Source organism: Panthera tigris, chromosome B2 (genome assembly GCF_018350195.1).
Source record: "Panthera tigris isolate Pti1 chromosome B2, P.tigris_Pti1_mat1.1, whole genome shotgun sequence".
Taxonomy (NCBI): domain Eukaryota; kingdom Metazoa; phylum Chordata; class Mammalia; order Carnivora; family Felidae; genus Panthera; species Panthera tigris.
The window spans coordinates 20,506,733-20,534,641 of NC_056664.1; the positions used below are offsets into that span (position 1 = coordinate 20,506,733).

The window sequence follows — 27,909 nt, forward strand, 5'->3', positions numbered from 1 at the left end:
GTCAACTTATTTTCTTTTTCTGACTTTTGGGGGATGAAATAATTAGGGGTTAGGAATCTCAGTTCTTGGCCATCATACCACATTTCAAAGTTTATAGTATACAATTATAATTTTTCCTTGTTCAGTAAGTGATGGAATTTTTTATCTCTTATTTTTTTTAACTTTTAATTTATTTTGTGAGTGATTTAGGAGACTAAGTTTGTGTGGTTTTCCTTCAGTCTGTCTCTACCTAGACATGTTTAAGAAGTCAATGATTTAAAATACCAATTTTTATTTTTTTTATTTTAGGGAGAGAGAGAAAGCCCGAGCAGGGGAGAGGGGCAGAGGAAGAGAGAGAGAGAGAGAGAGAGATCGAGAGATCGAGAGATCGAGAGATCGAGAGATCTTAAGCAGGCTCTACACTCAGAGCAAAGCTTAACATGAGGCTTGATCCCACGACCCTGGGATCATGACCTGAGCCAAAATCAAGAGTCTGATGCTCAACTGACTGAACTACCCAGGTCCCTAAAATTAACCAAAAATTTTATAGCACTTTACTAGTTAGAATTTTTACCAGCATCCTCTTCACTCACTGCCTCTCCCTTTTCTGTTCTCCCTACCTCTGCTCACATGTAGCTTACTAGCAGATTTTTTGGGCACAACTTTGAGAACATAACGGGGATCTGACCATCCTCACCACTTCACTAACTGCTGCCACCCTGGTCTAAGCCACTCTGATCTCTCACCTGGATTGTTCTAGTAACCACATAACTCATCTTTATGCCTTTCCTGCCTATAATCTGTTCTCCACATAGGAGCCTGAATGATCCGTTTGAAATGTAATTTGGCTCTTGTCATTACTATATCAGAATCTCCTCCTCTTGCTTACAGAACAGCCAGACTCCTCGCAGTGGCCTAGATGATTCTACATAATGGCGCCCACTCTTTTATTTCCTTCCATTTTCTTTTCCCACACTTCATTCGAGCTACTCTGGCCTCCTTATTCTTCTAATATGTGCCAAACATGCTTCCACTTCAGGGCCTTTGCACTTGCTTCCTCTGGAATACTCTTGTCAGCCTTTTTTTCTTTTTTTTAATTTTTTTTAATATTTATTTTCGAGAGAGAGACACAGAACGCAAGCAGGGGAGAGGCAGAGAGAGAGAGAGAGAGGGAGACACAGAATCCAAAGCAGGCTCCAGGCTCTGAGCCATCAGCACAGAGCCTGATGTGGGGCTCGAACCCACGGACTGCAAGATCATGGTCTGAGCGAAAGTTGGCAGCTTAACTGACTGACTCACTCACGCGCTCCATTGAATACTCTTGTCAGATATTTGTACATTCTCATTTCCCATCCATCTCTGCTCAGGTGTCAACAGTGAGACCTTCTTAGCTACTCTGTAATAATCATGTTCCCTCGCTCTGGCATTCTCTGGTCTCTTTACCTTGCTTTTTCCTCCAGAGTATCCACCCCAACCTGGCATGCTAAGTATTTATATGCTATCTGTCTCCTCAACCAGAATATAGGTTCCATGAGTTCGGGGACTCTGTTCTCTCCAGTACCCCTGGCACCTAAAACAGTGGAGTTCCGAAGTAATTATTTGTTCCTTGAGATGAATGAATGAGAATTCAGCTAACATCTAATACCAAGCCAAAGTTACTTGCTTATGTATGTATTTGAGGTTCACACATACCCATCATGATAGAATGTATTTGTTTTTCTTGTGTGAGGACAGTCGGGACATTGTCACCTATCATATGTGACACTACTGTATGTGGTGCTAATTTCAAAAAATCTTTTGGTTGAGAGAAAGTAATTTGACATTTCTTGACTCTTTAAAATAAGTATGGTCTCCTGAAACGCAGACAACAGGGGAAACGGCTTCCTGCTGCATTAGGTACAACCAGTAAGTGATGTGGAAGTGATAGGAAGGTTGAATAATAGGCCTTTTCCTCTTGGGGTCTCTAATCATGAAGAAGGAATGTTTGGTATGGTCACGTGATTTTCTTGTATTTTAGAAAAGCAGGTTTCATTAAATTTAGGACGTAAGCCTTTCTTATTGTGTGGCTAAAGAATTAAAAAGTCAGCAACTTCTAAGGGACTGAAATTTCTAAAAATGGGCGTTCTGTCTGAGCACAAAGACAATCCCTGTAAGAAACAAAAGTGTGCCTTTGTCAGATGTGTTCTAATTAAAATTTTAAAGGACATAACAGATGACAAAATAATGTCATAGTCTTGTAATTCTTCTCTTAGGTTAAGCCCAGAATGATCTGAAAATGATGAAGCACCCAAAGACCACAGAATGGATTTTTTTTAAGTTATGTTCAGAGTCAGGGGGAAAAAAATCCAATCAGGAAATGATAGAACCACTGCTTGGGAAGAATGATGTAATATTAATATGCCACAGAAAGAAGGCAGATCTAATCAGCTCCCATTTTGTTTTGTTTTCATCTTTTCTGTTAGAACAAACAATGATTGGGAACATAATTTTCAGGGCTAAAATATTATCTTTGATATAACTAAAATAAATGGCTACTGATAAAAACATTACTTTTTAAAAGCAGAATCCTCCTCTTTTACCATATTCTCACAGGGAGGGACCTAACATTTTTCTGAAAGGGAAGTCACAGTCCCTGCCCTGCTGAAGAACTTGGGACCTATTCGGGACTAGGTTTGGGTAGGAGAGGAAGGCATGTTGTGAAACACTACTAAACCTCTGTGTAAGCAAATGCAAGGTAAAGTGGTGAAATACCCACATACCTGGTAAAGGAATTTCAAATAAGAGAAAATCCTTATAGGGAAAGGATTAATCTAGGAGGGCTTTATTATGAAGGCAGGACACCATAAACTGTTCTCTTAAGACAAGTAAAACATTGTCATTAGGAGACAGGACTAAGGAAAGCATTTTCAGTAGGGATAGTAAGTAGAATAATATTAATAACAACCTTCCTTGACTGCTTACAATGTGTGAGGAACTGCTCTAAGTGCTATTAGTATTTAAATTACTTGTCAGCCTAGTATCCACTCTGTTATCTCATTTAATGTCAGTTCTGAAGTCCTCTCATTAGTTGTTCCATTAATTTTACAAATGACGAACTGAGGTGCTGAGGTGTTAGGAAAAGCAACAGTGACAGTGCCTGGCTCATAGCAGATGCTCACTCGGTATTTGGCAAGTGAATGAGTGAGCAAGCAAACATGCAAGTTACACAACTAAGTGCTCAACTGTACATTTGACTACAGCTCCCTGTCACCTGCGTGCAAAACAGTGAAGTGAAAACACTTGTATACAGAAATAAAATGGGTTCAGTAAATGAAGAGGTCTGAAGGACTAATGGATGAAAACCAGTTTCATTGATGAGATCACAAGAGGAGAATGTTGAGGGTATGAGCCATGCCTTTAGAGGCAGGGATCTGATTGTATTTACTTTTGAAAAAATTTTAAAAATTTTTATCCAGTTTTTGAGAGAGAGAGACAGAATGCAAGTGGGGAAGGGGCAGAGAGAGAGGGAGACACAGAATCTGAAGCAGGCTCCAGGCTCTGAGCTGTCCACACAGAGCCCACCGTGGGGCTCGAACTCACGAACGGTGAGATCGTGACCTGAGCTGAAGTCGGACACTCAACTGACTGAGCCACCCAGGCGCCCCTTACAACCTGCTTTCTGCACTTATTAGTCATATTACCTACTGTTTGTACCTCAGGTTTTTACAGATGCCAGAAATCTGTGAAATGGGATAGTGATCCTCTCCTAATTTAGGAAGATGGGATTGAGAGGAGTAATACATGGAAAGTACTTAGGACAGGTCTGGGCACATAGTAATAACAAATAACTCTAATAATTATCATGAGCAGTTGTGGTTCATTAGAAAGGGAAGTCACTCGAAGGAAACAGTCCAGAGAAATTTATTTGAATCTGGCAGTGGCAGTCAGGGTGAACTAGCAGGCAAGAGCAGAAGCAGGAATGGGAAGTTGTTGAAGCCTTGTGGGTACCAAGTACTGCCTGCAAGAGAGAAGTTTGTATGAATGAGAAAAAGGGAGAGGGAGGGCTAATGAATCAGAGAGACACTGTAGACATAATGAGAATGTAATGATAAATTTATCAGGCATTTTATATCTTTTTAGAGGATTCTGAAGCCATTGTTGACAACTTGCCATTGGAATTAGTACCTAAATGTCCTTGGCTTATACCTCAAGGCTCATGAATGATGTTGGTTCTAATTATGACATCCTAAATATATTGGCAAAACTTCTTTTTTCCCTTCTAGCCAGCCTATCACAACCAAAATAATATCAGTTTTTTTGCATAGTTTCTTGAGATCTAAAACAATTCAAGTTTTGGGGGTGTTTCTTTTAGCTAAGTCTTGAACAAGGGCTGCTGGTTGAAAACCCATTGTCTGCTTTATTTCAGTGCAAACAGCTTCTGACGCAGTCTGTAGACTCCAACAGAAGGAGCAGGAACGAAAGAAGGTAAAAGTACATCATTTGGATAATGGGACCTACAGCTCCTATTATCATCATATTATTAGCAGTTGCTTTTTATTTAAAAAGTCTCTGAATTTGTTTTCTTTATGCAGTGATTTAAAAAGTTTAAAAATGGCTAATTCATTGAAGATGTGTTAAGGAGGTATGAACACTTGATTGTACCACCCATATTTTTATAATTCAAATTGCAGATCTCTTTTTTTTTTTCCTTTTCAACATTTCCAACTATTCCCTGAAAGCAGTATTTGTCTCATTGAGGAGAGAGAATAAGACTTTTACATGGAACAAAAAATGCCTACCAGATTGGGAATATAAATCTTTTCTTTGAGCCTGAAGCACTGATGAGTATGTTATGTGTATTTCTTCTAGAAAAGGAAGCATTCATGCCCGTGGATGGGTTACTTAATGAATAGTCATAAGAGTATGCGAAACACTTGCTGGGTAGTGCTTTGCTTATTGAAAGTATATCTTAAGTAAGTTTAGATGTAGAAAAACAACACAAGAATTTAAGGTCCTGTGATCATTTGCTATTTTCACTTACAGTTTCCATAAAGTATTTTTATAACTTATTCATTGTTCTGAACTAATAAAGATACACTTTTTAAGAAATGCTGAAAATACTGAGTCACTCTGAATATAGTGTCTTTTATGGGTAAATAAGTGTTGCTATCTCCATTTCTCTGGAATGTGCTGTGGTTAATCCACAATAATAGTTCAGATCTGCACTGTATATAAAAATACAGTGGAATAAACCATGCCAGAGTTTACATTTCTGTACCCTCTGCTCAACTCTAAATATTGATACAGAGTTTAAAATTCAGCAATTTGGTGAATTAGGCCTTAGTGAAAGGACTTAACATTTCAGGCAGGTGGGAAGGCTGCCCGAGAGGTGTAAGGTCACAGCAGGCTGGGTCAGGAGGCAGGGCCGTTGAGCATGTTGATAAAATGGCAAGGCAAGGCCACCGGCAGGATCATCTGTTACGGTGTCATGCTTGCATCATGTCCAGAGAACACTGTAAAGACAAGCACAGGACCTTACATAGGCCATGCCAGGCTGACACCGGATGTGTTTCTTTAGTTCTCTCCTCTGCAAGGTGCCAGTGGCGATATTTCAATTTGTTAAGTGTAAGGCAGTTCATACACTCAGGAACTAGTAGTCTAGAAGAGGGAGCCCCAAACCACTAACACTAGTGCAGTGTAGGATAAACTAAGAGCTGTGATCAAGTTCCGAAGAACTTTGTAGGATCTTGGCTAATGTATTCAGAAGATGGTGACATTCAAGCCCAGCCTTGAGTAGTGGGTAGGAACTCAGTTTGATAGAGGATGGGAAGAAAGATATTGTAGGGCGAGGGATACAGTGTAAGCAAAGGTAAAAGATGTGAGAAGTCAGCAGTCTCACGCAGCTGACATGTAGAGTATCTAAATGGGTATTTCCAGAGATAATTGTAGAGTCTTGAATGCTGTATTGAACAGTTTGTTGTTGAGGGCATCAGGAGTATTTCTGTTTAAACAGAAATACTAGTGGATAGAACGCTGGCTGTACTGGCTATTCCTGTAAATAAGCAATTCTCTTGGTTTTCAAAATAAAATAAAAAAGAGTTGTGGTAGCACGTTGCTATGTGATTTAAGCAGATTCATGTGAATGTGCACTCACACATTATTGGTCTTCCTAAGACATTGTCAGTGCAGTTATGATTGTGATTAAATGTCAATTTTTGTCATTCTTGAGCATAACTAACCTAAAATTATAATTGGAATCGTTCCTCTTGTCACTTGGAACTTTTATCACATTTGGTGTATTAACTGTATATAGGCAGGAGAATGGCCGGCTTAGGTGAAGAAGTAACTGGCATCTTCTACTTGTGGTAGTTCCTTTTGTCAGCCAGCCGTTTGCCCTTGGACAGGTCCTTGCCCTTCAAGCTCCTCATCTGCAAAATAAATACCGGTTTTACTTACCTGATAGGTTGATTCTCTCCTTACCAGATAAATTGTATTACGTAATCTACATGAAACAGCTTTGCAGATTGTCTCTCACTCCAAATGTAAGGCACCATTTCTCCCCTGCCAGCCCAGTCGTTTGTTTAAGGTGCAGGTGTTCACTGTGCGGATAAGAGCCCTGCTGTGGTCTGGTTAGAGTTGGTGAAGCATTGGGAATCCTGCCCATTCATGATTTTCTAAATTAAAAGATACTAAGATACCATCACATGGTTTGAAAGAAAAAAAAAAAAAAATGACCTCAAGAAATAAAAGCCCTTAGATTATGTTGATCTTAAATATACTTCTTACAGGTATTATGTCAAAGAATGTTACTAAACCATTTTTTAATGTGGAATACACAATACAATGTACTGAAATGTGTTTCACTAAGAATTAGTATGCCATTTATGAAACCTACATGTATAAGAATCTGTTCTAGGGGCGCCTGGGTGGCTTGGTTGGTTAAGCATCTGACTTCGGCTCAGGTCATGATCTCACGGTCTGTGAGTTCGGGCCCCGCGTCAGGCTCTGTGCTGACAGCTCAGAGCCTGGAGCCTGTTTCAGATTCTGTGTCTCCTTCTCTCTCTGCTCCTCCCCTGTTCATGCTCTGTCTCTCTCTGTCTCAAAAATAAATAAACGTTAAAAAAAAAAAAAAAAAAAAGAATCTGTTCTGAATATTTTCTCACGATAATTTAATAAAATTAACCAGCTGAATGTTACACAAAATGTATTTCTCAGAGCTCAGAGAAAAGTAAAAATTCCTTATATCCTTTCAGGGCAATAAACTTTTAGTCTTTGTTTCTTTTCTAGTACTTCTCTAATTAGCAGAATATTTGAAATATGTATCTTTAAGGACTTTTTTTTTTTTTACTGCTGTATCTGGTTTTTGCTGAAACTGACATGGCAGAGGTTTCAGATTACATATATATGTATATAAAAGATGTAGACATAAAGTTTAATGTTGTATCTAGCAAAGGCGTACAAAGAAAAATCGACCTGTAGCTTCATTGTACAATCTAATGGTAATTGTTGCCCTTGGTTATACTTTTGGCTACATTTTGTATATTTGAATACCTCTCAGGACAAAGAAAGATGGGAGTAGTAATGGAATAAAATAGACTATTGCCATTAATCATTAATTCTTTTATGTCAAGACAATTTGTGGAATTCTGTGGGAAGTAAATTATGATAAACGTCATTCATCCAAATTACACTTCCCACAATTGATACCTAAAAGTACATTCAGAAGAACAATAAATGCACATTCCCCAGTTATTTGACATATGTCTTGAAAAAGTACCCACTAACGCAAAGCTGCATTTTGGAAGCTAGCATTAAGAGTAGCGAAATGAAAATACAACTAGCTTAGAAAATTCACTGACTCTGAAAAATATTCCATCAAGGGAAACGAGCTGTTAATATCTATAAGTAGTTTAAACTTAGGTTCATGCACAAGTGTCAGTTTGTGAAGCCGTATTCAACCAGACTGGACATGATAATAAAATAAACATGAATCCTTTAATTCATCTTGTCTCTAGAAATTTATTAGATTTGGTTACACCCCTGCATGATTTTTTTCATGAGAGCAGTGAAATAGCATATCCATTATTCTTGATAGAGCTTAAAAATACAAATAGATCAGTATGTAGTATTCTATTTAAAATCCTTATGATGGCAGTTATTCTGACACTTCTTACTAAATGAATTAAATTCTTTATTTGTTGGTGTAAGGCATAGGTAAAATTAGTGACAGCGTATTATTGACAGATGTTTGAAAGGGCCTTAGACCCTCATTGGCTTATTCAGAGTTTTCCCTTAGACTAGGGTTTCCCAGCCTCTGCAGTATTGACATTTTGGAACAGATAATTCTTTGTTGTGGAAGCTGTCCTGTGCTTTGTGGGATGTTAGCATCCTTGGCTTTTACCCACTAGATGCCAGTAGCCCATCCTCTTGTGCTGTGATAACCAAAAATTTGAGGGACAAGAGGGTCAAAATCCACCTCCCCCCACCCCAGTTAAGAATCACTTGGACATAATATATGCAAAACTTTTATGTATCCCAGAGTTCATTTATAGACCTGTTTAAATTTATCTCTAAAGAGGTATATGTAAGCCAATTTTTATTACTAGTTCTTTCTCTCTTGTAGAAAGAGATGAAATCATTAGAGCTAAGTACTTCTAGTACACAGTTATGGTGTATTAATAAACTTTCTCTTCATTTTCTTTTTTTATGTTTACTTTTTGAGAGAGAAAGGGAGAGAGAGACAGAGCATGAGTGGGGGAGGGGCTGGGAGAGAGGGAGACAGAATCCGAAGCAGGCTGCAGGTTCTGAACTGTCAGCACAGAGCCTGATGTGGAGCTCAAACCCATGAACCATCAGATCCCGACCTGAGCCAAAGTTGGAGGCTTAACCAACTGAGCCCCCCGGAAGCCCCTCATTTTTTTAAAGTTGGCATTTTCTAATTTTATCTTGAGAAAAACAAACGTATCCACTTATTTAAGAAATGCAGTTAATTTCATTTAGGAGGAACACTCTGAAACCTGATTTGAGAATTTTTTTGTTGTGGTAAAATACACAGAACATAAATTTTAACTATTTTTAAGTGTGCAAATCTGTGGCATTAAGTATACTCCTATTCTACAGTCATTACTACCATCCATTTCCAGAACTTTTTATCTTCCCCAGCTGAGACTGTGCTCATTGAACACTAGCTGCCCATCCCCACCCTCCCCCTCCATTCCTGGCGACCACCATTCTACTTTCTGTCTCTATAATTTGACTACTCTTGGCACCTTTTCTAAGTGGAATCATACAACATTATCTTTTTGTGAGTGGCTTATTTCTCTAACATAGTGTCTTCAAGGTTCCTCTGTGTTGTAGCAAGTATCAGAATTTCATTCCCTTTTAAGGATGACTAGTATTCCGTTGTATGTATATTCCATATTTGTGTATCTGTTCATTTGTGGATACTTGGGTTGCTTCCACCTTTTCGCTTTTGTGAATAACACTGCTTTTAACATGAGTGCATGGTTCTTCTGGGTATATATTCAAAAGTGGACTTACTGGATGAAATGGTAATTCTGTTTTTAATTTTCTGAGGAAAATTTCCTGTTTTCCATGGCAGCTGCATTACTTTATAGTCCCTTCAGCAGTGCACAAGGGTTCCATTTTCTTCACATCCTGGTCAACTCGTTATTTTCTGTTTCTTTGGTAGCAGCAGTCCTGATGGGTGTGAGATGGTCTCTTATGGTTTCAATTTGCATTTCATTAAGGATTAATGATGTTGAGTATCTTTTCCTTTGCTTATTGGCTGTTTGTGTATCTTCTTTCTAGAAATGTTCATTCAAGTCCTTTGTCCATTTTTTAAACCAGATTGTTTTTGTTGTTGTTGAATTGTAGGAGTTCTTTATATAGTTTGGATATTAACCCTTTATCATATATATGATTTACAAACATGTTCTCCCATTCTATGGGTTGACTTTCACTCTGTTCATAGAGTCCTTTGATACACAAAAGTTTTTAATTTTGATGAAGTTCAGTTTATTTTTACTTTTGTTGTCTATTCTTTTGGTGTTCTAACAAATAAGTCATTGCCAAATCCAATGTCTTGAAGCATCCCTCTCTTCTAAGAATTTTATAGTTTTAGGACTTAACATTTAGATCTTTGACCCATTTTGAGTAATTTTCGTATATGATGCAAGGGTCCATTTTCATTTTTATTTGCATGTGGATATCCAGTTTTCCCAGCACCATTTGTTGAAAGGATTGCCCTTTCCCTATTGAATGGTTTTGACACCCTTATCAAAAATTACTTGACCTATATGCAGGGGTTTATTTCTTAATTCTTCTATTCTGATGGTCTCTCTATCTCTGTGGCAGTACCACACTATTTTGATTATAGTAGCTTCGTGGTAAGTTTTGAAATCAGGAAATGTATTTTATAAAATGTAGGTTTTATTATTATTCAGATATGGTGAGGCCAACAGATTAGGGGGTGGTTGCCATGGAAAGGTTGTTTGTTACTCATAGTTCCCAAGAAGAGGATGCCTGCCATGCACATGGGACCCTATGAGGAAGCACCAGAGTTAGTCAGGAGGCAGAGAGCGGGGAAAATAGGTTATTGTAGTTGCAGCAGGAAGGAACATGTGAGGCAGGATTAGCAGGTTTAGGATTGGCTAATTTGAATGATTTCACCAGACTCTGGGGCATAGGGCTCTCCCTGGCTATCTGGCCTTGTGTGATTAGGGCAGGTGGATAGTGGCCCAGAGGGTGAGAGCCCAGTAGAGGTGGTTGGGGTATAGGCTCTGGGCTGGTTAGCTTGCATATAAAAGGTATGCTATGGGGGAGTTGTTTACTATCTCTAGGAATAGGCTGGCCCTGGGAGGGACAGTGTCTCCAGGGCGAAAAGGGTCCCAGATGTGAAAGCCTCCTGGACACATGGTTAATAGAGTGTGAGACCAACTTCATTCTTTTTTCAGGATTGATTTGGCTATTTGGTGTCACTTGAGATTTCATACGAAGTTTAGGATGAATTCTTCTATTTCTGCAAAAAACATCATTGGGATTTTAATAAGGATGCCATTGACCCTGCAAATCACTTTGGATAGTGCTGACATCTTAACTACATTAAATCTTCCAGTCCATGAACATGAGATGACTTTCCAATGACTGTGTCTTTAATTTCTTTTTCAGGAATGTTTTATAGTTATCAGTGTATGTCTTTTTTCCTCCTTGGTTAAATTCATTCCCAAATACTTTATTCTTTTCAATACTGTTGTAAATGGAATTTTCTTAATACCTTTTTTGGATTGTTCATTGTTAAGAGTATAGAAATGCAACTGATTTTTGAGTATTGATTTTGTATCCTGCAAAATTTGCTGACTTTGTTTATTCTAGTAAGTTCTTTGTTGCAATCTTCTGGTTTTCTACATATAATATCATGTTGTCTGTAAGAACAGATAATTTTACTTCTTTCTTTCCGATTTGGATGCTCGCTCGCTCTCTCTCTCTCTCTCTCTCTCTCTCTATCCAAATTGCCCTGGTCAGGACTTCTAATACTATGTTGAGTAGAAGTGGTAAAAGCAGAATCGCTGTCTCCTTCCTGCTACTGGAGGGAAAGCTTTCAGTTCTTCACCACTGGATATGAGGCTAACTGTGAGTTTTTCACCTATGGCCTTTATTATGTTGAGATAGTTTCCTTCTATTACTAGTTTGTGCAGTGTTTTTATCATGTAAGGGTCTTGAACTTTGTCAAATGTGTTTTCTGCAGAGATTGACATGATTTTGTGTTTTTTCCCCTTCATTCTGTTGATGTAGTATATTTCATTTATTGATTTGCATGTATTGAACCATCCTTATGGTCCAAAAACACTTGTTTATGGTGTATGATCCTTTTAATATGCTGTTGAATTCAGCTTGCTAGTATTCATCAGGAATATTGATCTGCAGTTCTTTTTTCTTATAGTGTCTTTGTCTGGCTTTGGTCTCAAGACATTGATGGCCTCATAGAATGAGTTGGGAAGTCTTCCCTCCTCTTCAGTTATTTGAAGAGTTGGAGAAAGATTAATGTTCATTCTTCTTTAAATGTTTGGTAGTATCACCAGTGAACTCGTCTGGTCTGGGGTGACTTGATTTTTAATGCCACGTGCTTTTTCATATGACCTCTTGCTAGAAAAAGAAAAACTAGTGCAAAGTTAGTTCTACCTTTGTTTTGAAAATTAGCAGGAGTCCCACATATAAGTCCCCAAGTGGGTGGTACACAGTGTGTGCCTATGGATTTTTTTTTCTGCCTGTTCAGGCATATTCAGTCAGGTTTTTTAAAGCTCTTAATTACTTTTGAAACTGGAATGTAAAATACTTATTAGTTTCTGTCATTTTTAAAACATTGCTGATCCTGAGAGACTAATAATTTAAATATTTCGTTTAAATAGCATTATATAGCAAAAAGAGTAGAAAACTGGATTTTTAACCTTACTCTACCCTGTTCTCACTGTGTGACCTTGGAAATTGGTCTATAGGAGCAGTGTATGTACAATATTTTATACCTAGAATAGACCTGGTTTTAACATCCCCCCAACAAAATTATTTTTAATTAATAAACCTGATGTTAAAGAATAATAAGAAAAAAAAATGCAGGTGGTGTTCTTTTTAACTTTATGTATGTAGTCACACCGGTAAAAAAAATTTAAAAATTTAAGAAATATTACACCACCAAAGGAAAAAAAGAAGAGATTAATAAATTTAAGTACATCAATTATTTTTTAAAAAAAAAAAAAGGAAGCACCTATTATCCAAATTAATGTTATGGTAATGAGTAATAATATTTTAGTTTGCTTTTGATTCTTATGCAAATTTATTAATAACTTCATCTAATTTGATCTTTGACTATTTAAATAGTATAGACGGATTTATCAATCAGGTTTGAGTCATAGTTGATTAAAAATGCTTTTTTTTATAATTTTGAAAAATTTCTCACATGAAGCAATAGATACATAGTTCAGAAAAGTTTTAAACATAAAGTAAGTCTGGAAGAGCTTTATAAAAATCACATATCACGATCAATTCCAGAAATGCAATGCTGTCTTTGTTTCTTTGGCAACTATTCTAGTGGCTCCCAATGCCCCCACAGTATAAAAAAGTTTAAGTACAAATAAAAACATATGCAAGTTTAAGTACCAAGAAAAGATAACGTAGAAGAATGGATTGGAACTAATTCAGGTTTCATCTGCAGTTGCTCTACTCTCATTATTTAAGTGCAGTAATATTTCGTTACTCCCAGGGAGTTGGACGGGCTGAGCATCTAAAGAAAGCTTAAATGATTCTGAATTATTAGGAATTTGCTTTTTAAATAAACGTGTATAGCCGACTTCACCTTTGTCTGGGACGGGCTACGTAACTAGAAGTTCTCTAAATTAACTTCAGTGTAAAACACAAAACTTATTAAAGGATAAACAATAGAAATGTGTTAATTTGAAACATACTATTAAAATTCGACAGTAACCTCAGTAATTATTTACAGCTTTAGACCAAAGAGAGATTTTTGGTTTAGGAGTATTTTATCACCAGCATTTTTCAGTATTGTCAGTGCCTGCTGATGATAAAACACAGTCTTTCATTTGTTTGTGTCATTGATTTAAATTCTCTACAGACAATACACTCTTATTGCTTGCACCCAGGGCAGAGCTCTCCCACCCTCCTGCTGTTGCTGTGCCTCTCGTACATATTGTGTCATTACTGAAAAGAGAGGCTGCAGACCATCCTATGTAATAGGACTTCATTTTGTTGTTCTTAAAGAAATATGTTTGTATAAACATCAGGAAAAAATCTTCAGTACTCATTGAACTGCTAATAATGCCAGGAAAAAGGATCCTAGAGAAAGGATTTGGTATGTATGTAGGGGAACTGTCACTTCCTATTAGACTTGTATGAATCTGTTTGAATGTAACTATAGTTTGATGGGATTGTTTTTCAGATGTGTTTTAATTAGAGGAATACTTATTTCAGACTAAGTCTTCTGTAGAACCCCATTAATTGAACATAAAAGCAGAATGGCTATTTTTGAAAGTGATGGGCACAGGTGATGGTAGTGTACAGTTAGTTCAGTATTTATAAAAGATTTTTCCTTATTTTTCTGAGAGTTCTTTGTATTATAAACAGATTCATTGGCACGTCAGGCTAAATCTGTGGATTTTCTAAGTGTATGAACTGGGGTGCATGCTGGCATTAGAATGGCTTTGGTGGCACCGAGGATGTATTGTGGCAGTCTGTCGGGAGGCATATCTGCTGCTTCTGATGAAGCAGCTGCTCAGCTCCTTGTTATTTTGTCCAGTAAAGTCACAGCTGGCCAGGTCGCATGTCCTCACATTTGGAGTAGATACACCCTAGGATAACCTTCACGCCTATTGACTTAGAACACTGTTTACCTTTTGCTTGAGTGATAAGTGAGAGACAGCTAATTGGGGCATTTTCTGCTATTGTATACAGTAAAACCTTATGTGTCTAGGAGTTTTAGCCAAGTTTACCACAAGGCTGAGGTTTTATCTTCTTCAAGCACACCACTTTTATAACTTTATCTTGGATGGAAATCTTTAAAAACATCTTTCATACTTGTTTAAGCAGCTGATGTGTTTTGCAGATGGATTCTGAGTCCCATGGTCTTTGGGACCTGCAGGGCTCTAAGAGTAGGCAGCAGCCTGGGGAGGGCAGGAGGCTCGTGATGTCCCCGAACCCCCAGGACCTCCTCTGCCTGCACGTGCTCCACACTATGTACACATGCTGCTTCACAAAGAAAATAATAAGTTTAAGAATCAAAAAAATTTATATATGTGTGTATATATATATATATATGTATATATATATATATATATATATACACACATATATACATATATATATATATAATTTCATACTTTCCTGGTTTTTGCAAAAAATTTACTAAATGTTATAGACTAACTTTCTTTACGAATTAGGAATTACTGAGAATATACAGTTTTACATTATGGTGAATATGGAGATGTCCTCAGGGAATTAAGAGAAAGAGAGAATGTTCTTTTTTTTTAATCTTTTTTTTTTTTTTTTTTTTTTTTTTTAGAGCGAGAGAATGTGAGCAGAGGAGAGGGCACAGGGAGAGCGGTAGAAGGAGAGAGAGAGAGAGAAACTTTGACTTATTTATTTGTTTGCTTGTTTATTTTGTGAGAGAGAAAGACAGAAGGCACAGGCAGGGGAGGGGCAGAGAGAAGGAGAGACAGTCCCAAGCAGGCTCTGCACCATCAGCACAGAGCCTGATGCTGTGCCCAAACTCACAAACTGTGAGATCATGACCTGAGCCGAGATCAAGAGTCAGACACTTAACCAACTATGCCACCCAGGTGCCCCAAGAGAGAGAATATTTAAGCTGGCTCCCCACTCAGCACAGAGCCCAACACAGGTCTCAATCCCACAACTCTGGGATCATGACCTGAACCGAAATCAAGAGTTGGATACTCAACCAACTGAGCCACCTAAGCACCCCAAGAGAGTGGTTTTCTGTACCAAATGCCCTCAAAGACTGTGTTTTAAGTTTTTGTTATCTGTGTTCTCCTGCCCTATATGTAAGGCTGATGCCTATCATTTCTTCCAGTCTCATTTATCAGCATTTTTTTTCTAATTTGTGACATTTAATATGGTGTACTTTTGGAAACCCAGTTAACTAACGGTTGGAATTATGTGTAAAGTGGGGCACCTGAGTGGCTCAGTTGGTTGGGTGTCCGACTTCAGCTCAGGTCATGATCTTGCAGTCTGTGGGTTCAAGCCCCGCATCAGGCTGTGTGCTGACAGCTCGGAGCCTGGAGCCTGCTTCGGATTCTGTGTCTCCCTGTCTCTCTGCCCCTCCCATACTCACGCTGTCTGTCTGTCTGTCTGTCTCTCTCTCTCTCAAAAATAAATAAACATAAAAAAAAAAAAGAATTACGTGTAAAGTAAGGTAAGTAGATTCAAAATCAGAAGAGCTTTTCAGGAACACCACAATGCTTGTAATTGGACTTCTTGGTATCTTTTTTTTCTTTTGATGGATTAAGTCTTACCATATAGTTCTCAACTAAATTTCAGGAAGACGTTATTTCCGGGTAGCCAAATTTTATTTATGTATATAAAGAGTATGGGATTGTCAGTATATGAATGTATAAACTGCCTTCCATTTTTTGTTTTTGTTTTTGTTTTTGTTTTTACTGATTGCTGTGAAGAATGCAAGTTTGCATAGCACTTACTGTTATTAAAAGTGAGAGGCTATGAAATAGAATGACTTTAAGAACTTCTTGATAAGAAAGCAGGACTAGATTTTCAACTGGATTAGAAACTGGTCAGCATTCAACATCTTTTCACCTGGACTGTGAGGCCAAGACATGATCTGTCTTCTGTGCAAAAGCTAGTTGGGTAGTTACATGTATATATATAAAATATCATAACATCCTGAAACTATAAAATAGACATACCAGTATTTAGCAACATCTTAAAGTCTTTTCTTAGAACCAGATGGTAAATAGTGGAATCATCAAGGAAGATTGAATTGAGTACAGGAGTGGGAAGAGGAAAGTCACTTTTATTTGAGTGCCTGTATTCATATTATTACAAGAATCTGTTCCTGAAATTAAATTATTAAAATTAAAGGGAAAAATGGGGAAGATAAAAAGTGGTTTGATCTGGCTTCTAGATGTTTTGCTTATAATTCATATAATAGTAATATCAGTTTTCATTAAGCTCCACAGGCACTGAGCTAGGACCTTAACATGTATTACCTCTGGTCTTCATAAATATTATTTATGACTGTAAAGTATTAGTCTCCTCATTTTAAAGTTAAAGAAACTTTAACTTGCTCAGCCTCATGCAACTAGTAGCAAGTGAACCAGAATTTGAAGTGTGCTTCCCAAATCTTCATTTTTCTGTGGAGTTGTACTAGAAAAAGTGCTCTCTGGTGGGAAGTGGAGTCCGGCCTGTTGCCTTATGGTCCAAATCACAGGGTTGGCTGGGCCAGATATGGTACGTATCCTAAAAGAATAAGAAGAAAAGAAAAGGCAGTTAAACAGCATCTGAGCGTGCCTGTTTCGTTAGTGTTTTCTGTATTTATTAAAAAGTAAGTTACAGCTAAAGCAGGATTCCATTTTTGAGGGAGCTCGTTTGCATTTTCTTCTCTCTCAGAATATAATATGTTTGCCAAAGTTCCATGAAAAGAGTTTAATGAATTCTTCATGAATGAATTCATCTTTTGGAGAATTGTAGTCCATGAGGCTGAAAAGTTAAAAGGTAAAGTGGATTTTGGTTAACCTGTTTCCCAAATTTATAGCGTCAACAACCCCTCCCTAGCCCTCTCACCCACCACCGTAGTGCCTGTGCAGGTCCCAGGGTCTGGGACACATACTAAAAGGGAACATTTGACTTTAACTCAAACCTCAGCCTCTAATCCAGCCTCTTTTCGCTTGAAAAGGCTTGGTACAGAGGAACTTCAGATCACATTGGCAGAAAAAGCTCTTCTAATAGTTGTTTCTGTGTTGCGAAAGAGACTTTTAGCTACTTGTGTAAACCTTCCTCTGGAAAGATCCGGTTTGCTCTTTGTGATAGAAAAGGCATGGGTTGGGTATCACAAAGACCTAAGTTTGAGTCCAACTTCATAGCTGAGTGACCGTGAAGAAATTAAATGTGGTGTCCTTTAAACCTTAATTTCTTCATCTGTAAAGTGAAAGTAATGTAATTTTATGAGAGCAGTTTTTAGAAGCAGGTAAGATAGACAAAACAGCTAGCAAAAATATGCGCTTCATAAATACCTAAAGAATTATGGATCGTCCAGCTTTTCATCCTGTTTATCATCAGGACTCAGAGGGGAGAGAAACCAGAGCAGCAAGGACACATGGCAGCATGAAAACACAGCTTCCTTTTTTTCCTGTTACCTATCTTTCTGGTGTGGCCAGGCACCTGGGCACCAATGTCTGTGTATACCAGGTGTCCTGTTTCCATTAGAGTGCTGGAAATTAGTGCTGACTTGAGGCGCTTTGTAACTTGTTATGGTCTGCATCTGTCACAGTTTTTGTTTGCTTCATAGGACTTAGTCTGTATCAAAGCTTAACTTCTGAAGACATGTATGTAGAGCATTTAAGGCAGGGATAAAGGATAAAGTTATTTTGCAGACTCTCTTTTCCTCTTCAGCTCTTTGTTGTGCATCTTCAAAGATAATTTTAATTGTACTAAATGTATGCCTTTTTGACATACACGTGGTTTTATCTTTATTGTCGTGGTACTCAGAAGGAAATTTTTTCGTCTTCATCTAGAAATACTAAGAAAATCTCAAGAAGAACTTAATATATCTGACGCAGACGCGTTAGGTGTTTACTTACTTTAAGGGATGGAATTGAAGACATGTCTTCCATTCTTTTCCAGTGATTCACAATCTATACTTTTTTCATGTATCTAAATATGGAAGACCTGCACTTTAATTTAATATAATAATGCTTCTTTTTGGCATATATTCTTTAAACTTGATGTAAAATTTATAGGTAGTTAAATGGAACTTGAGGAGAAATAGAGGCATAAACTTTTACTTGGATTGTGTTTGATTTTGTCATTTAAAGATACCAGACATTTTTGAGATTTCAGAAATATGGTTACCCATGTTCAGTCATGGTAAGAGAAGCCTTAGATGTTTCTATACGTCATGTTCCTATTGGACATTAAAACTGTAATGCAATTTTAGCATGTGTCTTTCAAACTTATTGCTGTAGTAACCAAATATTAAGAGGTAAAGTTATGTTTGTCTCTTCTGCATAGCAGAATAATTGTCTGAAAAATGTCATGTGACTTTTAAATTTCTTTTCTCAGATTCTTAATGACCATTTAATAGCTAGTGAAAAACAGCATATAATCCAGTGGGAAGATTTCATGAAAGAACAACACAGCAAACAGGCTGAAGTGGATGAAGAACACAGAAAAGCCATGGAGAGACTTAAAGAACAGTATGCTGAGATGGAGAAGGACCTAGCAAAATTTTCAACCTTTTAAGAACTTGAACCACAAGAGTGACAAAGTAATAAGAAAACATTGACTTCCCCCAAAAAACTGTTCCTACCAAACCATTTAGCCTCTGCTTCAAGCTTAGCAATATATTCAGTGGCACTTTTACATCAGAAGAAAGAAAGGTCTTACTGGAGTCTTAAGTGTTTAATAGAAGAGAGCTACATCTTTCCAGTTTTAAGTGCCTATATATGATTATTTGAATGGGGAGGAGTAGCAGGAAAAATGGTACAAATTTGTTTTTTGTTAATCAGAATTGGGTGTTCTTTCCATTGATCATCTCAGAGAACTGTTAAGTACAGGCTTCTTAGAAAAATAATTTAATTCATTCTCACACAGGGTGAACAGTAGTTATTTGACTTGGAAGCAGATACAGTAGCTGCCTGTCATAACGTCCTTGGCTATTGGAAGAGTGTTATACAGTATTATTCCATGAGTAATGTAGACAAAAACAAGTGTCTTTGGAGCAGAGATCATATTTAAGAGAGGGGACAGTCAAAACCTTGTCTCTACTGAGGCAAAGATGGCCACGTTGGCCTTTGAACTGCCTGCTGGGAAAGGTTACAGATTTTGCAGTTCAGCATAATGCCGTGTGTTTCACTGAGTGACAGAACACACTTGTTAAATTTTGTGGCCTTCCGGCACTTAATATTTTCAACTTTTAAAACATACTTAGAAGGAAAAGCTTACCAAAAATATATTTGACTTTTAGCCTTTCCAAGAACCATAATCTTGTCCGTAGTATTCACCTCATTTACCTCGTTTTTGTGTCTGTTTTGCTGTGGGTAAGCTTTGTAAGATAAATAATGTCCATACATGTTTCAACTGTTTAATGAGTAATCAGCAGAATCTGCCAAGGAGTCCCTCTGGAACCATATAAAGATTCTGGCTCTGAATAAACCAGAAGTGTTTGCCCACATAGCAAATGATCCATGTTAAATGTAAATCCTTTTTTAGTGTTCAACGTCTGTTCTCATAAGCAGGTGTATTATGATGAAACATGTACCAATTCTGTCATCACTGTGATCTTTAAAAAAAAAAAAACCTGCTTTTAACAGTCTAATTGAGGAACTAAATTGATTTTTTTATTTGCCATAAACCAAGCAAAATTAAATGCAATAATTTCTTGAGATTTATGGCAAATGAATTTGAGGTATGGGTAAATCTTTCAAATATTTTTTTAGTGCTCTTCAGTAAAGAAAGGGGCAGGAAAGAAAATACCCGACTCTCTTGTGTTATCTCAGTCTTGCTACTGCAGAAAAGTGACAATGCTTGCTTGTGTAAATTTATGGCCCCCTGTCAAAGCTTCATTCTTGGCTCCATGTTGAAAATGTGATTAAAGTTAATAGAGGAGATGAAATAAGTATTTGAGATTTCTTTCAATAACACTGAACTTCTGCCAACTTTCTCTGTCCGCTACTGTAGGCTTGACAGGTTCATCAATCATTCTCCGGTACCTGGACTAAAAAAGAGCACTTGCTGACACAAAGGCATGTTGGAATTTTCTTAATTCTCTTTCAGTGGATGGAAAAAAATAAAACCGTACTTCCAAAAATAGCCCACACATGAAAAGGGAGGGGAACCTGAAATGAAAATTCCCTTTGTACTGTAGGCAGTTTTTGGAATGCTGTTAATTGCCTGTGCACCGTTTGAACAGATGCTATAACCAAGAAATCGGGACTGTGTGTGTGAGAGCAAATGTACTCTTAACTGGTTCCTCCATCCACTCGTGCAGCAGAGGTTTCTGATGGTGTTTGTTCATCTCATATGAATAATAAATACCATCATAAGTTCGTATATTTTACATAAGGATCTAAAGGACTTCTTAAACTAAAATGAATTGGTGGGCATCTTGAACTTTAAACGTTAAGGTAGTACATTCTTTATTTACAACTTTGTGAGCTATTCAACATAGTGTGTAAAAGAGACAGTTGGTTTGCCTTCCCCTTAATATTTTCCCTCGCATCTCAGTTTCCAAAGCACTTTTGATAGATATTTTATTTACATAAAAAGTTAACTTTAATTTTCAACATTTCTACTGTTTATGTGGTTGAGCAGAGGTAATATAGGTTCTGTGTAGCTCACAGGATTATTTTATGATGATCAAATGAAATAATGTTCTGTCCTTTTAAAGTGCTATAGCAACATTTGTTTTTAAGGCCTAAGTATTTTCTGTTTTTCATTATGATTTCTTTTTTTGACTTAATATTTGCGGGTGGTTTTTCATTTCATAACCTGTAGATTTTTAAATTGTTCTTATAATGAATTTATGCTGTAATTGGATTGTGGTTAGACAATGGGGCCATATCAGACTGGTACATTGAAATTTATTTGCTTTATGACCTAAAATATTGTTAGTTTTTGTAAGCGTTTCACTAGTGTTTCAACATACACTGTTTTCCAGTTATTGGGTATCCATTAAAAAAACTTACAGTGTTGTTCAAATTATCTGTTTTACTGTTTTCCTTCTCAGTGATCCCTCAGATTCTGAGATATGTTGAAATTTCCTACTCTAGTGGATATTCTAATTCTTCCTGTCATTCTGTCAATTTTCATTTTCTGTATTTTGAAACTTTCTTATTAGGTACATATGAGTTTAGCATTTTCTTTCTTCAAAGCTTAGAATAAATCTTACATTTATAGTATAGCTTCTATTCCTAGTAATGTTTTGTATTTAGTTTTGTATTACTTTTAAATCTGTGTTTTTTAACAAAAATTCTAGGTGGATTTTTTTCTTTCTATCTGATTATCTTTTAAGTGGAGGGTTTAATCCATTTAAATTTGTTGAAACTAGTAACTTACTAGGATTCATTTATCTCATCTCTTGTGCTTTTCTGTTTGCTCACTGCCCACGTTTTGTTGGTTAGTTGTTTTGTTGCCTTCTTTTAGATTGAGTTTCATTTTCTTTTTCTTTTTTTTTTCTTTTTAATGTTTATTCTTGAGAGACAGAGTGTGTGTGTGTGTGTCTGTGTGTCTGTGTCTGTGTCTGTCTGTCTGTGTGTCTGAGTGGGGGAGGGACAGAGAAAGAGGGAATCTGAAGCAAGCTCCAGGCCCCGAGCTGTCAGCACAGAGCCCATCATGGGGCTCAAACTCACGAACCATGAGATCACGACCTGAGCCGAAGTCAGACACTTAACTGACTGAGCCACCCAGGCGCCCCTTGCTTTCTTTTTCCATTCACACTCCCTCTACTAGTTTAAAAGGTAAAACTTGGGGCGCCTGGATGGCACAATCAGTTAAGCGTCCAACTCTTGATCTTGGCTCAGGTCATGATCTCAGGGTCCATGAGTTCGAGCCCCACATTGGTCTCTGCTCTCATGGTGCAGAGCCTGCTTGGGACTCTGTCTCTCCTCTGTGCCTCTCCCCCACTTGTGCTTTCTGTCTCTCTCTCTCTCTCTCTCTCTCTTTCAAGATGAATAAACATAAAATGTTTTTTAAAAAAAGGTAAAACTCAATTTTTAACTTTCAGTGCTTACCAAGAAGTTTAACCTGCATAGTTAACAAAATCCAAAGTTAGTGCCTTTCCTATCTTCCTAAACAAAGTTTTATTTCCTCAATCAATTAGTGTCTAGAATTTTAATTTTATCTGTTTCACTACAAAAATAGCTATTTTATTTTATACAGTCAGTATTTATTTAGATTTATCCACAAGCTTATCATTTTATTATCCTTGAAAGTTAGCTGGCTCTAGCTAGTTCTAGATTGATGATTATTTTCTCTCAGTATTTAATGATATTCTTTCATTATCTTCTTGCATCCATTGTTGCTTCTGAAATCACAGTTGTAGCTGATCACTACTCCTTTGAAGCTAACTGTCTTCTCTCTCAGGTTCTTTATAGTCTATCTTTGGTGTTTTACAGTTAAAGTCATCATAATACAATGTGTCTAGCTGTGGATTTTCTTTTTTATTTTAATTCCAGTATTTTTGATCTTTTTAAAATTCTTTTTATTATCCTATTCAAATTCATTGAGCTTTCTAAACCTGAAAATTAGTGATTTTTCACAATTCTGGAAAATTCTCAGCTACTGTCTCTAAATATTGACATTGCTCATTCTCTCTGTTCTCTCCTTTAGGAAATCAAATTACACTTATATTTTACCATCCCACTGTTCTTCGAATCCCTTTTATATCTGTTTCATATTTTGTCTCTTGTCTGCAGTGTGTTGAATTCTGGATATTTCTTTAAAAATCTATTTTCCAGTTCCCTAATTCGGCGTTCTTGCCATCTCTAACCAATTTATATCTTATTGAGTTTTTTTTTTTTTAATTTTTAAAAATTTATTTAGAGAGATCAGGGGAGAGTGGCAGAGGGAGAGAGAGAGAGAGAGAGAGAGAGAGAGAGAGAGAGAGAATCTTAAGCAGGCTCCATGCTCAGCACAAAGCCCAAAGTGGGGCTCAATCTTTGTGACCCTGGGATCATGATCTGAGCCAAAATCAAGAGTCAGACACTCAACCAACTGAGCCCCTAACCCATTGAGTTTTTAACTACAGTTGTTTTTTTTCTTTACCAAAAGTGTTGTTTCTTTCTTTCTCAAACATTCCTGGTCATTTGAAATAGCTCCATTATTTCCTCTTTTTCTTTTCTTTTTTTCTTTTTTAATCTAATGTTTATTTATTTTGTGAGAAAGAGAATGAGCAGGTAAGGGGCAGAGAGAGAGAGAGAGAGAGAGAGGGAGAGAGAGGGAGAATCCCAAGCAGGCTCTGTGCTCTCAGTGCAGAATCCAACTCAGGGCTCGATCTTAGGAACCATGAGATCATGACCTGAACCAAAATCAAGAGTCGATTCAGACACTTAACCGACTGAGCCACCCAGTTGCCCCCCTCTTTTTCTTTTCCTAAGACATAGTAAATGTTTATATTCTGTATATGATAATTTCATGTTTTCTCCTTTTTTGTTACTCTAAATCTACCAATTTGTTGTATGTTGTTTGGTCTGAAACAAGCATATTGGTGATTTGTTTTCTAATATGATCAGTGATTTTGGTTATGAGTTGGTATTCCTCTAAACTTTATTTTGGGGAGTTTTTATTTAAAATATGTTTTTTTTGTTTTTTTTGGTTTTTTTTGTTTTTTAATTTTTTTTTTCAATGTTTTTTATTTATTTTTGGGACAGAGAGAGACAGAGCATGAACGGGGGAGGGGCAGAGAGAGAGGGAGACACAGAATCGGAAACAGGCTCCAGGCTCCGAGCCATCAGCCCAGAGCCTGACGCGGGGCTTGAACTCAGGGACCGCGAGATCATGACCTGGCTGAAGTCGGACGCTTAACCGACTGCGCCACCCAGGCGCCCCTAAAATATGTTTCTATAGGGAGATAGTGTTTTCATTTTTCTCGCACCACCAGTTTGTATCTTGTGGCATGACGAACCCTGGATCCCTTCAGTTTTCCTCTGGGGTTTCCTGCCTCTCTCTCCCCTGTCCTTCACTGCATGCATGCACATGTGCACATACACTTAGAAGTAGTGTGAATTTCATTCTCAAACATAGGTGAGTGTTGGGCTGTGATAAGGCATTCTCAGAGGAGACTTTTTCCCCTTCATGGGTCTCCTTGGAGTAAAGAAAGGCACATTTAGGTATTTTCTAGTTTACTCATTGAGAATGACACCTTTTGGGGGTTCACCAGTCCTACTGCTCATCCAGTTCAGTCCCTGTTGCAAACTGAATTTGTCCTGCCAAATTAATATGTTGAAACCCTAACCCCCCGTGTGATTGTATTTGGAGATAGGGCCTTTACAGAGGTAATTAAGGTTAAATGAAGTCATGAGGGTGGGGCCCCGATCCTGTAACCAAGTCCTTATAAAAAGAGGAAGAGACAACAGAGCACTCTCTCTCCACTTGCACACAGAGGAAAGTTCATAGGAGCACACAGCAAAAGGTGGCCATCTGTAAGCCTCACCAGAGGTAGAATTTTCTGGAATTGTGATTTTGGACTTAGCACCTCCAGAACTGTGAGAAAACAAGTTTGTTTAAACCATCCCATCTGTAGTATTTTGTTACGGCAGAGCAGATAGTCCCAAATTGTAATTCCTGTCCCCCACGTAGGCATGGCTTCTTAAAACTGGAACCCTTTCAGGCTACAGGGATGGGAAAATGCTTTTAGGACTGTTACCAATTGCCAGTCTAAATGATGCTATGGAATTTCACTTTTTCCTATCTGCCTTCAGTTGTTTTCATTAATTTGCCATTACTCAGCCATGAATAAAAAAATAAATGTTTTTCTCATTGTTTTTGGTGTTCAGTATCTAGTGAGATTTCTCTGTACAGAAATAGCATGTCAGACAAATACATGTTGATTTGATTATATTAAAATTTACCTACCCCAAGGGGCACCTGGGTGGCTCAGTTGGTTAAGTGTCCAACTCTTGATCTCCGCTCAGGTCATGATCTTGGTTCCTGAGAGCCCCAGGTTGGGCTCTGTGTTGACAGCATAGACCCTGCTTGGGATTCTCTCTCTTCCTCTGTCTCTGCCCCTCTCGCAAGAATTCACATGTGCGCACTCGCTCTCTCACTCTCTCTCTCTCCCCCCCAAATTAAAAAAAAAATTTTTTTTACCCCCGAAAGAAAAATTTCCCCCCAAATTTAAAAAATTACCCCCAAAAGAAATGTCCATATTCTTGTATAAAAGGTGATACCTTTCCTTTTCATTATTGTACCAAATATTGTTCATTTGATTGTTTATTATCTCTGGACTAATTTGATTGTTTTTATTACTTCTGCTGGAGTCTTCCTTACTATTTGTGAGCTCCTGAAAACAAATGAGAGTATAATAGTCTTTCTGAGCCTACATCACTTTCACCTGAATACATCATTTTGGATTCTTTTCAGGACATTATTGTTATTTGTGAATATGTAGATAGATATTATGGTTATGTAGATAGAGGTATTAGATCTGTGGTATTAAACCTGAAGTGCCATGAAAACCTGGAGGAGTCACAAATGCCTCCAAGATACATTGTAAATTGTCGTCTTTGCTCCTGTAACACACATAGGCTTTCCATCTGAACACTTCCATTCACTTTCTCAACTGTTTTTAAATGTACATGTATTTTGATGTGTGAGGTTCTTGTTGCCATTGCAAATTAAAAGTAGAGCCTTGTATTGCTTTGGACGTTAGCATGGTGACTGTCTTTCCTGAAACCACCTTAGAGGCTCTTTTTTGCAATTTGGGGCTATAAGTCTATATCTCAGGATGAAAAATACCAGAAAAATATTTTAAACACTAATTCAGTGAAAATATGTGAAGCTACCATTCTAGAAAATGTACTTTCTAGTAGTTTTTTCTTAGTCTTTCAGAAGAGTTTTACAATCATTTCATTAATTTTCAACTTCAATAAATATGGATATTAATATTTTATTGACTTAGTGTAATTCAAGGTCATAGAATGAAGAGAGGATCTTTAAAATTGCTTACATCACTGCCTGCCTGCTCATCCTCTTCTCATTTTTAAATTTTAACTGCTAAAAACAGTGGTTTCTTGTCACTGGTCTGGCAAAATTAACAAAGCAGTGTGGCCTCTGAAATTTTTATCTTTATGTTCCATAAAAAACAGAAAATGAGATTTTTAAATGTGATGCATTATAAGAGCAATAAATTAATAAGTAACACCTGATCCTCACACAAATTCAAGATTATAATTATTTCTGAAGAAATAATCCAAGTCGATTTAAGGTAAGTATACATTCATACAACATAGCTTATAGCTTCCAGTGTACATTGTACTTTTAAGTGCCTTGCATGTAATTTAATCTTACTTCATCCTTGTAAGCAAGACATACACCCTGTGTTCTTTTGGAGAAAAAGTAAAATGGTAGAAATATAGGTAATACAGTGTTTTGCTCACCTATCACTGAGCCAGCAGCAGTACATTAGATAGATTAAAAATACCTAATGTTTTTTTTTAAAATATTCCATAAATACTATCATGAAAATCCACATTATAGATGTGTCCGCCAATTTTTCTTTACCATTACATAGTTTTTTTTAAAAAAAGAATGTTTCATGTGCTATAAACACTAATAAGTCAATATGTGAAATTTCCGTGTTCTAAGATATTCTAAATTACTGAAAATATCTACTGTTTCATGCTGTGCCACAGGATAGAAAATGGTATGAGTTTGGCCAAGGTTAAGAGATAAGTGCCACTAGGGAAGAGACCGCTGTGTGATTTGAGGTCACTGAGAACAGTCAACACACACCAGGCCCAAGTGGTCCAGCCTTTACTTAAATAGCAAAAGGAGAGACAGGATAGAAGAACCAACCTTTTGCAGTGCATGTAGCCCTCCTGGCCAGCCAACCCCCTCCACAGCCAATGTGGGCAGTAGTATAGTATACTTTTTAAAAATGGAAGTGAATACAGAATGTGGTTCCCATTATTCCTCTGGAGTAATTGCTTTCCTCCCTTAAACTTAAAAAAAGAAAATCAAGTTTGATTGAGACCAGGCAGGCATGGAGTTTAGACTTCATAGCAAATCTTACCATTTATGAGTGAAAATTTTGACTGTAAGAGAAGTCAATGTCCTCTGCAAAGAGAGACAGTTTTACCTCTTTCATGATATTATATATAGAAAACCCCTGAAGACGCCACCAAAAAACTGTTAGATCTAAAGAACTAATCAACATTTTCAGCCAAGTTATAGGATACAAAATACACAAAATGCAGTTGTGTTTCTATACACCCAACAATAAAAGTAAGAGAAATCAAATTAAGAAAACCCATTTACAAATGCAATTGCCTTACAAATTGCACATCTCAAAAAGAATACCTAGGAATAATTTTAACCAGAGGTGAAAGATTGATACGCTGAAAACTACCAGATATTGATGAAAGAAATTGAAGAAGACACAAATGAGAAGATAATTCTGTATTCAAGGACTGGAAGAATAATAAAATGTATAAAATGTCTGTACTACCCAAATTCAATACAATTACTATAGATTTC

The 27,909-nt window shown here is 37.2% G+C and overlaps 1 protein-coding gene across 2 annotated transcripts in view; it reads left to right on the top strand.

The window, feature by feature from the left end:
* BLOC1S5 (biogenesis of lysosomal organelles complex 1 subunit 5) overlaps positions 1-21,414 on the top strand; it is a 68,060-nt gene extending 46,646 nt beyond the window's left edge. The window contains exons 5-7 of one of the 2 annotated variants that reach the window (XM_042985755.1): positions 4,385-4,443; positions 18,778-18,982; positions 20,395-21,414. In XM_042985755.1, coding sequence (XP_042841689.1) covers positions 4,385-4,443; positions 18,778-18,957 — 239 coding nt within the window. In that variant the 3' untranslated portion in view covers positions 18,958-18,982; positions 20,395-21,414. Of the gene's footprint in view, positions 1-4,384; positions 4,444-18,777; positions 20,330-20,394 lie in introns of those variants that run through there. The other variant, XM_042985754.1, reaches the window with a different exon arrangement.
* Positions 21,415-27,909: the final 6,495 nt, after the last annotated feature.